The 14,854-nt window shown below is 42.6% G+C and overlaps 1 protein-coding gene across 1 annotated transcript; it reads right to left on the reverse strand.

Moving 5' to 3' along the window:
- Positions 1-4,971: 4,971 nt before the first annotated feature.
- On the reverse strand, positions 4,972-14,209 carry dnajb11 (DnaJ heat shock protein family (Hsp40) member B11). Its single transcript, XM_080753644.1, has 10 exons — positions 14,062-14,209; positions 13,316-13,472; positions 12,529-12,626; positions 11,936-12,068; positions 11,555-11,697; positions 9,630-9,712; positions 9,016-9,073; positions 8,752-8,863; positions 8,159-8,318; positions 4,972-5,740 (listed from the first exon to the last, which is right to left on the reverse strand). Exons 1-10 carry the CDS (start codon positions 14,133-14,135, stop codon positions 5,676-5,678), a joined length of 1,083 nt encoding a protein of 360 aa, XP_080609770.1. The 5' UTR covers positions 14,136-14,209; the 3' UTR covers positions 4,972-5,675.
- Between the last annotated feature and the right edge of the window lie 645 nt (positions 14,210-14,854).

The raw sequence follows: 14,854 nt of genomic DNA on the forward strand, positions 1-14,854 counted from the left end.
TGCAATTTTAGTGAGTTTTTTTCCTGTCCAATTTGAATGAGAAAATGGACAGGAAAAGTTGCTGAAACAAAAACTGAGCTCCAATGACACAACATTTAGTGAACTTATTCATTTATGTACTATTTATTTATACCAGTCGATTTCTAGAATTTCCTTGTCATTTTGATTGAATGGGTACATTTTCTTTAGATTTAAAAATAAAAAGGACATTTCAGACATATTTCTACTGCACAAAAATACAATTAAAAGGTCAATGGGGCGCATTGGGGCGGGTGCCTTAATTCCTGAGCAGTGTGTTGTGCTATGAGTAATGATTAATTATAGCCTGATTTATAGTTTGTTGTATTATGTAATGTTGCGTCACTGATTTTCAACATAAACTTTCAACACGTTGCATGCCAGTAGATTCTTTACTAGTAGCCTACAATATTTTTTAATTGTAGTAGCCTAATACTACTGTAGAAAAACTATTACAATTAAAAGTCCTGCAAAATCTTTACATGAGTAAAAGTACATAAGTATTTGCATCAAAATTTAGGCTACTTTTTTCTACCAAATGCAGAATAGTACTCACAGTACTCATTATGCAGAATGGTCAGTTTCACAGTCATTGTGTTGCCTCTGCTCTGAGATGTAGTGGAGTATAGAAGCAATATTAATTAAAAAGAAATGTAATGTAAGTACTCAAGTAAAGTAAAAAAAATGTCTCTACTTGAGTGAATGTACTTTCAGTTTCGACCATGGGCATTATGCGTTTCAGTTTTAGATTTTTTTTTCCATTTTCCTCACTGCCAACCACTACTGTTGGTCCTGGGGAGGGTGCAGACAACCACATGTCTCCTCCTAACCAGATGTCTCCTCCAATACGAGTCGCTAGCAGCTTCTTCTCACCTGACGGTGAGGTAGGCACGTGCACACACAGACATCAAACAGGGCTTGAGCCCCTGCCCTTTTATCCGGCTGTAAAAAAGTGCCCTCTCCAGACCATGCATGCAGTTTTTACTATGGCGAAAGAATTGCAAATGCCCCCCTTTCCATGCCATGCGCTGCGATGCGTTGTGAGCTTGGAGGTCTGCTATTTTCAATATTTTCACCGAAAGGCCCTTTTAGAAATGTCAGCCCCTGCCTCTCTAACATTCTCTGCACGTCCCTGCAGTGAGGAGTTTCACCAGGATGGTGTAACTCATGCGGAGGTCGGAGGAACACGCTAATCACGCTATCCTTCACAGTTCCGCTCCCAGCTGAACAGGCACACAGGCAGAGAGCCCTCTTCTCCTGCCAGTTTCCCACCTGCAAACGCGGTCAGTTGTGCGTGTGTTGGAGCGCCCACACAGTGCGTGTGTTGGAGCGCCCACACAAGCAAGCCGGAGGCATCGTGGAGGTGTTGAACCCCAGTCTCCACGGTGGTGGGCAGGAACTTACAACCCCTACACCACCTGGACAGTGGACACCCTTACCCTACAGGCTTTTCCGTTGAAAATCCGTTACAGTAATTTCTGCAAGTGACAGTGTGACACATAACCTAGAGGGTGACCGTATATTCAGTCCCTCAAACCGGGACCCTTGAATTCAATTCACACTTTCGTCCCCTCAATCAATGTGTCCATAGTGATCATACGAAAATGTATAAATTAGCTGTTCCAGAGCTCCGCAGAACAAGCCGAGCTCCTGACAGGTCAGGCACCATTAACTGAGCACACTGCCAAGTCAGAGCAGGTCAAAACACTGACTGGCGCCACCACACATGCACACGCACGTACGCACGCACGCACGCACGCACGCACGCACGCACGCACGCACGCACACACACACACACACACACACACACACACACACACACACACACACACACACACACACACACACACACAGAGGCTGGTAGATTGCTCAATTAGCCCTCCTCTAGCCTGTGCCTCTCTTAAACCTGGAGCTACACTTAGCAGTCATTAAGCTCAGGGTCAAGTGTGATCCCTGTGCTTATCTGCATCAGTGGCACACATGTGTGTATGCCGGCGCAAGCACTTTTGCACGTACGTACGCACGCACCCATCCATACATGTATATACAAACTACCCTCAGATTTTCTGGAGAGAGTTGTTGGGTAATATAATTGAAATAGCAAGGGATGCCATTGAAGAGGCAATGCTGCCCTCATGTGCTTTGAAAGCAGTTATTACAAGTGGTTAAGAAATACCATTTGTGGGTAGGTTTTTTAAGAGTCCCCCCCACCATAATTCACTTAGCCCTCCTTTTTGAAACCACATGTTAGGGAGAGAGGGTCACCCTCGAGGCACCTTATACTGTATCTTCCTGTACATGTTCAGGACCCGCCGGGCATTGTGCTGCTGCTTCTGTGAACTTCCAAGAGCCTCGACGACAACTTGTCTGAGCGGAACCATCCAACTGGCTGTGATGCTCCGGCTCTGCGGGGTGGTCTATGGCGGTCTAGGGAGAGAGAACACAGTGTGAGTCCCACCGGCCCGATTAGGATGTAATAGCTGGTGTGCTTAAGTGTGAGGTGGAACAGTGAGATGCTTTATCTGGGGCTGATCACAAAGCACGTCTCCCTGCTGGAGACCCTCCAGCCTGATAATGACTAAGGGATGTGCGGTGGGCCGGGGAGGAAACTCCCTTCACCGCAGCCCTACTATCTCTGTGGGAGTTCATTACACACACACAGACTGGCCGCACTCACACACACACACGCACATGCACAGACGCACGTGCACACGCTCACTCACACTCACATTGATTTACCAGAGCAGACGCAAACATGGATGCACAGTCTCAAAGTGCACACACAGACACATACGGTACATACATGCTGACATGAATGTTGGTGCTTGTATGGGGGGACCATTACTCTATGTGCACAGACTTACACACACACACACACACACACACACACACACACACACACACACACACACACACACACAGAGAGAGAGACACTGCCATGGAACGCTGGTGGGCAGATGCGCACACCATTCGCCACACTATAAAGCATCCTGAATAGATTCCTGTGGACATCCCCTGCCGCACCCAAGCAGACAGGCTCCCCGCCAGCCCTCCACCCACAGTCCCTCCCTCAACCCCCCCACACGGCCGCCCACACACACAAACACGGTCAAATCCTCAGTGTTACTTTCATTCTGAGAGTGCAAAAAATTATCCCAAATGGACAGGTCCATTTGGGTTCATTTTTGCGCTCTCAGTCAAACTGACACTGAGGATTTTACTGTGCACGTCAAGGCTATAGGGACAGAGTGGTGCGGCTGATGGCTGTGATACTCAGCCACTATAGTGCTCAGATGGCAGTCATGACAGTCAGACAGAGACTAAGTAAAACCATCTGGGTCACTGAAAGGGTGTCAGGGCATGACAGGGGTTGTCTCAATGTCATATGGACCACACACACACACACACACACACACACACACACACACACACACACACACACACACACACACACACACACACACACACAGGTTTTCCCACGGCAGGAATAAAGGCACTAAGAGGGCAATACATATTCCATAGCCTATCATAAATCTAGGCCATTGCTGCTGTAGAGCAACACAATGTTGGCCCATCATCACCGTACAACTCTTAGGGTAATGTCATCTAAATAGCTAACGTGTGTTAGCTATTAAGATGGCCTATCTAAGTTACTCTTCAAAAAAAGGTTAGAGCTACACTTAAATGTTTTCTGTTCACGAATTGGTGTGGTGGAAAACTGCCTTTAAGCATGGGGAGACCCAGGTTATCCCATGGCAATGATTGCTAGGCTATAGCAATATAGGCTAGAGCTATTTAGGGCTGTCACAATCATTACATAATCGTCTAATCGCAATCATTTGACATTTAAACATAGTGGAAATAGCAGATCTACAAGCTCACAACGCAGAAATGTAATTGTCAACGACAAAAACACAATGAAATCGCTAATCGCAATTATTTGAGTGACAATCGTCATGTAAAATGTCATAATCGTGACAGCCCTACTATTTAACACTTTAGAAAAGTTAATTGACATCTACGTCTAAATATACATCTACAAAACAGTTAGAGAACAGTGTGTGAGACATTGAGTCAAATTGTTGCAGATAGTGAAGGTAGTCTAACCTCAAGTGTCCATCACTTGTGATCCTGTCATCCTACTGCATGTCCATGTCGACATCCTACATGGGTCTGATTGCTGCCACCCTCTGATGAAATTAATTATTTTAACTAAAGCTTTGATGCCATCTGCTGGTAAGATCTTGACATGACATACACGCAGTATATTTATATAAATCTTTTATTTGAAACTTTCAGATGTAAAGTACAATTTTCTCCCGGATCACACCGTAAAAATGGCCAGTTCATTCACAGTTAAGGCCATGATACTAGTATGAGAATTTCTGGAGGCAGCCTTGCAGTCTAATTGGAGACGAGATAGAAAGTTGGAAAACAAATATATTAACTGCTGAAGAAAATCCCAATGTACCTGGGGAACTAAATTTACCCTGGTCAGAAAGAACTGCCAAAATGGCTGCTTATGTATCATGGCCTATAGTCCCTTTTAATGAGTTTTAATTCATTTTTATCAGTTTGTAAAGAGAAGACTGTCGCACACCCAGTAGTTCTTTTGATCAGTTTAAAATGGCAAAGAGAAAGAAGGGGAAGGACCCAGTTCTCAGCAGAAAGAGTGTGAAAGAGAAGAGCTCAGGGTGACAAAGGCAATTCCACTGTAATAACTCTCCAATGTCTAGATGAAGAGTTGAACTTGCCACATTGGCCATGAAGAGATGCTACAGTCATATGCGTTACATGTTTGAACAAACTGTATGCGCACATTTAAATTAGGAAGAAAAAAAAAAGAAAAAAAAGAAACACACACCAAAGGAAAAAAAGAAAAATATCAAATTTGTTCTTTTCTATTTACAAGATCTTTGTAATGTTACTGAACAGAATTTCAACCAAGGATGCCACGGTGCAAATCTGTTTTATCACTCAACTGGTGAAATGCTTTGTCATACATTCATAAAAAAAAGAAATTAATTTAAAAAGATAAGTCTCCCAGTCCTGCTGAAGTCAATAATAGATTATGTTCATTATTTCCAGTCTGAATGTTGCCGGTCTTCCTTATCTGCTGTATCAGTGAAGTCAGTAATAGATTATGTTCAGCATTTCCAGTCTGAATGTAGCTGGTCTTTGATTGATCTGCTGTATCAGGTTGCAACAGAATAGCCAGGGTTTTGGTGCTCCAACTGCTCCATAATGGTATAGTGGTTGATACAGAAGTGGACAGTACGTTTATGATGAAAAACCTCCACTCTGAACCATAGAAGTGACTTCAAGTACAAATAAACACATATTATGTATATGTATAAATTATATACACACACATACGCTGTGACTTGATGGCAACATAACATGGAGACTAAACAAAAAGGACAACAGGCACACACTCCAGTTCCACACGTCAAAAACAACGGCAAATGTGCCACTGTTAGCAAACATGTTGGAACATTAAAACATAAATTCAAGCCATCCTGAGAACAATCTGAAGAAAATAAATACACCCTGGGCTCCACGCCTTATGCACACTCCTGTTGATAGACTGTGGTTGTGTGTCAGTGTGTGCATGTGTCTTATCAGACAACTCAGTCCAGGCTGTGTCTGTTGCTGTGTCAGTATCCCTGTAGTCCATTATAAATCTTCTGTACCGATTCCTGCTTTAGGAGACCTCGAATACCTACAAGCAAAGGCACACACACACACACACACGCACGCACACGCACACACACACACACACACACACACACACACACACACACACACACACACACACACACACACACACACACACACACACACACACACACACACTTTAATAAAAAACTTTTCACAGCTTTCTGATCATGTCGCCTCCTGAATCCTTTGCAACATATTTGATCTAGTCTCTCAATGAAAAGACGGTTGCCATAAATACATGAAACATAACAAAAACAATGAATTTGTCGGTACAGACAGAACAATGCAATTCCCAGCTCGGCCCCCCCACCCCACCCCACCCCACCCCACATACAGTACATATTAGAGACACACGGGCGCCTACAAATTCACCCCCCACAATTGAGACAAGCGACACCCACTTCGGGTAAGGTGAATGTCATACTGCAAGCCAGTTCATAGAAAGTCACTGCAATTCAACTATAGTATAGTACTTTTAAAATAATCCTACATGAAGTGGAGATTATATTGATTTAAATAAAAATAGGTTTCCAAATGTATGGACCGACTCTGCCAACATATCAAACATATAATTTTCCAAATGTCTGTCTGTCTGTCTGTCTGTCTGTCTGTCTGTCTGTCTGTCTGTCTGTCTGTCTGTCTGTCTGTCTGTCTGTCTGTCTGTCTGTCTGTCTGTCTGTCTGTCTGAAACAGCGTTTCTCCTCAGTGGCTGGAGCAATTGATCTGAAATCGCATCACCATTAGCATATGAACACACCTAAAGGTGTCTCCACACCAAACAGCCTACAGGAGACTACTTCTGACTGTACACAGACTGCAAAGAACTGCAAAGAACTGCAAAAAACTAAGCACTTTTATTTTTTCAGACGCAGCCGACTGTAGTTACTGTATGGCAGTGGTGCCAGGTCAGCTCGTTATAAGCAACGTTGATCCTGTTTTCCTATAATGTTGCTAGTTGTGGGTTGCTTTTGTTTGGGCTTGTTTCTGAAGTGTAGTTGCTTATTTGGCCTTGCTTTCAACATTATTTTATAAAATAACTAATGTAATAGAGCTCAGAGGTGAAACTGGGCGCTGCTTTCGGGCTTATTTTCATAGACCTAGTCGCTTATTTCACTCACAGAATCTGGCAAACATACCCGGAGGCACTGTGTGTTCTCCGTGCAGAGGAGAAGGGGGAAAAAAGAACAACAACACGGGGAGCTGCTGCACTATTTACTAGCTTTGCTTTGGATCAGATTGGAATAGGAACTGAGAGTTGAGATTGAGAATATGGTATTTAGTAAAAATATGCGACGGGAAAATGTCTCTGGCTTATTTTGGCTTGGTTTTGCAACAGTAGCAAACTATTCTACAACTCCCTCAATCTTACCGATGGCCAGGGGCGACTGAACAAAACTGAGCAAGTCCAGTTTTCCAGTTTTCGGTCGATAACGTTCCCGACCCGCTGCCGAAAACCTGACGATGAGCTCCCGTTCGGCAACCGACGCTATCCGCCGCCTTCCGCCGCCGATTCGCGGCCGAATCGGTTTGGTTAAAAGTGCCCTTAACAGGGAGTGTCATGGCCCTGTTACAGATGTTGTCCAAAAATCATGCAGATCGGTACACAGTATCTCTATAGCCATTAAACGAAACGGGTATTTCTTACATTGATGCTCCTACATATTATCATGTAAGCACCAGTTAAAGTTACTTTCCATCCCTCATATACTGTGTGCACAGTGCACCCCATAACCCACACACTGCACATCATTTCAGAGCTCATATCTTTGAACGGGTAAGAGCTAGTGTGATTTAATTTGACACTTGCATAGTTACCCATTATGTTAACAGAGCGGAGGGGAGACGGCAGACAGAACCTGTCGCTTCTCAGTGACATCACTGTCTTTACTGCTATGCAATTACGAGCGACGATTTTGAAGATTCTGACATTTTCAACTACAGAGTGAATTCTCCAGGTTAGTAGTAATCCAAAAATAAGTCTTGCAAGACGCCAGATGGAAGAAGCAAGATGTGATAATTTCCCAAAATAAATAGCCTAATATACAACAAGCGTATCCGGGTATTGAAAAACACAAGGGATGCGTTTGTGACGTATACCATGCGGCCACTTAAACTTAAGATTTCCAATGCTAGCACTTTTGACTCACTGATGAAGTATATTACAGTACGTTGTGGGTTGTATATTGCGATGGCAGTTATAGCACATTAAAAAAAGGCAAATCAAACAAATGAGACACTTTTTTAGAACACAGAAAAAATAATCGCTACGGCCTCAGTAGTCAACCAGTGAAATTACGATGCCCCTTATTAGAAGGATTGCATTGACAGCTGCAGTACACCGTTCTCCCTTACCCCGAAATGGGGCCGCTGTCTCAATAGGGGGGCGTGAATTTGTAGTCGGCCGTGTCTCTATACATACCATCTTTCTGCTGCTCGTCCAATTGCGTCTGGGGGAAGTCCACGTCAAAGGTGATAATGAGAGAGCCACGGATGTTGATGTTGTCGAAGTTGGGCAGACCCTCACTCTTCTTCCATAGCCGAGCACCGGGCTTGGTGATCTTATCCCTAACTATATGGACCTGGTAAATTGATGACATAATCCCCTTTACTCAATAGTGATCCAAACAATTGTGAATGCATTGAAATTAGAATAGGATCTTTGGCAGATTCATTGATGGTAGATGCCACGAATCACAATAGACCTATAATAAATATGAATTATCGGCTGATCCCAATAGTCTGGGAACAAATCTAGGTTTTACCCTGTATAGTATAATATAGATTGTGAATAAAGATATTCAATAACAGAGGTGCCAAGTACTGTGACGTAGCAAAGATGAACATTTTCTATACCATTTCTTTCAAATTAAATTGCATGTGTACTGTATTTGTTTGTGTGCCCCTATCTCATATGAAGAATTGCTTGCTTATACAGGATTCTAATTTCACATTCACCAATTACAACCACATTGGCATACTAAAATAAAAAGGCATTTTGTCCTCAACACCAACCTTGTGTCCGTCTAGGTGTGTGATGTCCATCTCAAAGCCAACCAGTGCCTCCACAAGAGAGATTGTGACATTGGTGTACAGGTCATCCCCGCGACGCTCGAACACAGGATGCCTGAAAGAACATGAACGTTATCAGCTTATTCTTTGCTCTTGAGCTGTTCATTTAGGCTTTCCAGTACAGACTCTTCAGTGCACAAATATTGTGGATGATTCCACTTTCAAATAAAAGAGTGAGTTGAGTGAGTTTCATGAATGAGTTCATACTTCAACACTTTGATGCGGAAGCGCAGATCTCCTGGTTCTCCGTCGATGTGAGGTTCCCCTGTGGATCAGGGTAAATGATGAGGAGAGAGAACGCTAAAATATTTTTATTTATTTATAGCATGGGTCTTCAACAGGGTGTCCAGGACCCCTAGAGGTCCTCAGAGTTACTACAGGGGGTCCTCCAAATGTTTGAGTGATAGAAAGTACTTTTCTCCTTTTTTATATTAACCACTTGAACCCTAGTGTCCAAATTCTTAGAACTTTAGCCAAAAATAGCAGATCTACAAGCTAGCGCGAGGCGTTGTGAGCTTGTAGATTGGCTATTTTTGGCAAAGAGCTTTTAAATAGAGGGGAAAAAGAGCAGACTAAGTACAGAGTGAAAGGTCAAGTTTATTAAGTATTGACGGTTCAACTGATTAAATATCTGAAAACACAAATTGACATGAATCCAAAATACACTGACGATTGTGCTGTCAAACAATGAAACTACATGGAGGAGGTTGTGGGGGTCCCTGCTTAATCTCTCTCTCTCAACTAAGGGGTCCTTGGCCTGAAAACGCTGAAGACCCCTGATTTATAGCCAGCCTTGAGACATAAGGTGGATGTCACCTTACCTTCTCCAATGAAAGGGTACTCCATCTCATCTCGCACCCCCTGTTCAATTTCTACCTCCAGGGTTCTCTCTTCATTTACCAGTCTGAAATAGTTGCCACATAGCAATCATCAGCGTCAGCACATTCCAGTCAGATCTTTCATTGAATTCCTGACGTATATTTTGTATATCCATCTACAAATGCACATTAACTCTCAAATACCTGGAACGCGCCCGAGTCGCGTTAGATTTTAACCACTTTAACCATTATTTTATGCTTTAACTATTGAAAAATAGCAGATATACAAGCTCACAGCGCTGCGAGCTTGTAGATATGCTATTTTTGAAAAATCGTGAAAATGTGTGCAAGTCTTTGAATATCTCTGACCCGACTTCTAAATCCTTCTTCTAAATCATGTTGTTCTCAAACTGTTTCATGTCAAGGACCCCCAAAATTACAGGTATTTGGCCGCGGACCCCTATCTCAATATGTTGTTCCAGGGACCACCCAGAAGCAACTATTTGAGTTACAAATGTTCGCTTTTAAATAGATATATTCAAAGACTTGCAAAGAAATATCATGATTTTTCAAAGATAGCAGATCTACAAGCTTGCAGCGCGGCGCTGTGAGCTTGTATATCTGCTATTTTTCAATTGTTAAAGCGGTCAATAATCCTAGGCCTAAATGGGTTAACTCTGTATGTGTATTTGACATGACATCTCGACATTTGCATTATGCCGAGAACTGTCCGACCAATCGGCGTAGTTTAGACCCGAGGATGAGTTGGAGTGGGAATGTGGTTGCCCAGAACCTGACATCTTTGTTTCTGTCTGTGTCTGTGTAAACACTCGTCCCTCCAAGTCCCTTTAATGCCCATATATGGGAATGTATATCTGTGCGCTCATATGTAGATCTTGATGTCATCAATATGACATCATAATACTGATGTCATAGACATTCTGAGTGTGTGGAAATGGAACCGAACCCAATGGACAATTCCATTTGCACAATCTCAGGGTTAAAAAAATCTACACTCTTTATAATGTAGAGTAGATCGAGACTAGAAGGATGCTATTCTGGGAAATTGCAAGTGTGGTTGCCGTGGCGCAAGTCATCAATATTAACCCATATATGGACATATTGTGTCAGTCTCATGTGGTCTATGACATGTGTCATCTCCATATTTGGGAAAAGTTTTAAATGTTTGCATTTTCCCCATTCAAGTCAATGGAGACATTTTATATTTTTAATATAATACAATAAATTGTGGTAACCACACAAATAATAAGCCGTTGTACACTCTCAGAGTTACATTGTACATTTAGATCGCTCGTGGTCGCCGGACACAAGGTTGAAAACCAGTATGATAGACTTAAAGGAGTAGTTCACCACTTTTCAACCTGTCTTCATATAATAGGTCCTCACTAATGTTCATGATAAAATATCACAATTTTTTTCTACTCAGTCCAAGTCTCCTAGGAGAGCTGTGGGAAGTTCAGAATCCATAGTCTTGTGACATCATCATTTTCCCCAAAAAAAAAATTTAATCAATATTTTTGAAAAAAATATTTAGATTTTTATTATCGTGAGAACAATGGCTTCCACTTTAAAATTGCAACTTTTCAGGAATAGAAAGCCTGCAGTTTCTATAAGCTGGATTGACAATCGATGATGTCACAAGACTATGGGTTTCTGACCTGCCCACAGCCCTCCTCTGAGAAAAAAAAAAAAAAAAAAAAGAAAAAAGCTATTTTTGAGTGAGGACCAATTATATGAACATAGGTTGAAAAGTGGTGGAGTGCCCCTTTAAGTACTCTGACAACGGGTAATATGCATCGCTGGAGAGGCAAGCGTTCCCAATGGGCATTAGCCTATTTCTCTGATATATAAAGTTGTTTCTGTACTTGCTGTAAGCTTTTTGAAGGAATCACGGAGGCATGACTCACTTTATATTGGCACATTCATCACAGACCATCTCCTGAGTCATTTGGAAACGGCCAGGACCAAGCTGCGTTGTCCTCATCTCCTGTCTGCAGTTACATTTTCTCTTGCCAGGGGCTTCTTTGGCTACAGGCTTGTTCCGCACGACCTGTGTGGCAAGTAGAGTTGGATTATTCCTAAATTAATGAGTAGAGTGGGTGAGAGATTTTTGTACATAAGCATGTAATGAACTGGACAATGTCGGCAATTTTATAATAGAACATCTTTCATGCAATAGAAACATACGGGAATATGTTCACACCAACTCAAAACAAGAGGAGAAAGGTGTTTTGCTTGGATAAAGAAACTGTTGTTTTTGTGTATTGAGAATAAGAACTGGTGCTAACCTCGACAAAGTTCCCAGAGTAAACCTCTTCAAGAGTGACTTCCAGGTCTAGTATTATGTCGTTTCCTCTTGGGATGTTTCTGTCCTGTTGCTGACGATTACCACCAAACATGAACCCAAAGTCGCCAAAGAAACTAGGGAGGGAATGATGTAGTAGGAAGAAGTGGTGTATGTTTTAATATCCGCAAAAGTATTTTTTATTTTTTTATTTAACCAGGATTGTCACCACCGAGATTAAAAATCTTTTTTTTCGAGGGAGACATCACCAAGACAGGCAGCAGCATGATTAAAAACAGTTAGAAAATAGAAAACATAATGAGAAGAAGAAGAAGGGAAAAAAAAGGAATTTAGCTGGCCTGGGCCGTGGTCCAGGTATCTATAGACACATAAGCAACCTGACAGTGCATCGTGGGTTCAAGCCCCGTTCCCGACGATTTTTACTGCATGTCATGAAGATGACCACAGTCCGGCCCGGGTAAATAAAGTGACAACACGTCACCCACTTTTAGCCTCCCATTTCTCACAAGGTACGTGGCTTAAATGTGAGATAGCTGTGAGATTTAACATGTTTTGATACAAATGACAATGACCTACCTCGAGAAGATATCATTGTGCGAGCCATGGTGACCCTCTTTGAGACCATCTTCCCCATATGCATCGTACTGTTTCCTTTTCTCCTCATCTGACAGGACCTACAAATAAGAACAACAAATAAGTCACATTAATAAAAAATAATAGTCATGTTTACTATACACCCTGAAGAAGACCTATTTTATGTGGAAAGGGTTTGTAAAATAAAATAAAAAGGTTATTTCATCGTGGCTACGTGGCATCTTTGCTTTGCAACAGTTATAGATCTCCCGTGGTCAGCACCCCCTCACTACTGGTGTGCACTCCTATTCCATCATGATCTTACTACACCACATGTGGCTAAATCATAGGGGCTGTCGCTTAAAATAACATTGTGAGAACTGAACACACCGATGCACCTGCAAAATTGAATTAATCTGATTCTGAGCCCAGCCCACAGTACTCCACGTCGAGTTTTCATGAATGCCAGCGGGCCGACGTAACAGCCAATCAGAGTGAGCCACACTGTCTATTGGACCAATCAAAATGTCACAAGCGTTTCCAACGACAACCAAACGGGTCGCTTACAGAGGAAGACTTTTGTATTTGCCTCGGGCGTTACTTTCTCCACATAATAGACATTAAACAGTCAGAAACCACCTAGTTTGCGTTATAACACATGGGTAAGTGTATAGACAACTTTCCTGTGTAAACTAACGGACAGTTATCCCGCATAAGCCCCGCCTCCTGCATCATAAACAACAACAGTATTTGAAACCGTAACATAAGGTGAATTTAATGAGCACCCAACCTCATAGGCTGCCCCCAAGTCTGCAAATTTGTCTGCAGCTTGCGGGTCATCTTGGTTTCTGTCGGGGTGCAGCTGTAGTGCCAGCTTTCTGTAGGCCTTCTTGATGTCCCTGACTGTCGCCGACTTGCTCACTCCCAAGATCTTGTAGAAATCTCGTCTATAGGACACACAAAAGAAAGGTATGACGACAGAAACACACACACACACACACACACACACACACACACACACACACACACACACACACACACACACACACACACACACACACACACACACACAGGGCTTAAATCACTTAAAAGTGAAGTTCAACGTGCCATCTGACACACACACACACACACACACACACACACACACACACACACACACACACACACACACACACACACACACACACACACACACACTAGAGAACAGAGGCTATTAGGGTATCATATCCTTGTAGGAAGAGGATAAACGTTGTAGGTCAGTATTAAAGTTCTTATTATTGGTCATTGAAATGGCCATATTAATAACGTAAGGATTACATTATGATCAAGGCTCCCACTAATAGTAACAGCAATCAAAGCCAGACCAGCACTATTAATATTAGCCAGCTAGCATCAGATTGCTGTCTGTCCACTCCTCTCTCTCTCTCACATGCCGCTGCTACTCAGCCGACCAATCACAATGGAACATGTGTACCAGCCGGCTGATGCCTGTTTTCTATTCGGCTTATTAATATAATCTGTAAGAAAACAACTCACCCCGCGAGCACCACCGTGATGACATAGAGCAGGAGACAGCAAACATTGTACAAATTCATGCCTCGGGTGGCCATAGATCCTGCGTGTTTTGTTTAAAGAGGCCAACAGAACAGCCGGCTTCCAGAGAGACTCGCTTTCCTCCCTCCGTGCTGGCTGGACCTGTCAGTCACACGGACCTCCTTCCTTCTGTCAGGGAATGTCCCGCCCCCTTCCTGGCGGAAGACCCGCCTCTTTTTTTATTCAAACCCCGCCCACGTTTTAAAGCAACAGAAGACTGTCAGTGGGTGGGGTCTCAAACTTTTTCATGATGTCAAGGACCCCCAAACAAACCCGCGGACCCTTATTTGAAAAGATATGACAGGGACCCCCACAAGAGAAGATTTTTACGACTCTAGCATTGATTCTAAATCCATTTTAATTTCAAGGACCCCCAGTTTGTTTGACATACATTAGGCTCGGCTATTAAAGGACCCCCATTTATGGCATTTCCAATTTATATTGTAAATGTTGTCCATTTGGTTCCATTTCTACCCTCTCAGAGTTAAATTAACATTGAATTTTGTTTTTAAAAACAGCCTTTTTTCCCCCAACACAAAATAGCTTTTTGGGGAATGTTTTTTGAAAATATTTTTGAATAATAATTAAAAAACAAAATGTATGAAACAAATAAAAATCTGTCTGCGACCCACAAATGGGTATGCGAACCACTGTTTGGGAAGTAAGCGTTAAAGCTCTGATATTAAAACAGCAGCCATTCATATTCATAAAAGTTCTCCCCGGGCGCGCCCCCGTG

The sequence above is a fragment of the Nannobrachium achirus genome, assembly GCF_963921795.1.
Source record: "Nannobrachium achirus genome assembly, chromosome: 22".
In the NCBI taxonomy this organism is placed as follows: Eukaryota; Metazoa; Chordata; class Actinopteri; order Myctophiformes; family Myctophidae; genus Nannobrachium; species Nannobrachium achirus.

Coding starts and splice junctions, on each gene's coding strand:
- dnajb11 (XM_080753644.1), bottom strand. CDS start 14,135: ATGGCCACCCGAGGCATGAATTTGTACAATGTTTGCTGTCTCCTGCTC. Junction 11,698..11,935: donor ACTCTGGGAACTTTGTCGAG/GTTAGCACCAGT, acceptor CTTGCCACACAG/GTCGTGCGGAACAAGCCTGT. Junction 9,713..11,554: donor GATGAATGTGCCAATATAAA/GTGAGTCATGCC, acceptor CAACTATTTCAG/ACTGGTAAATGAAGAGAGAA.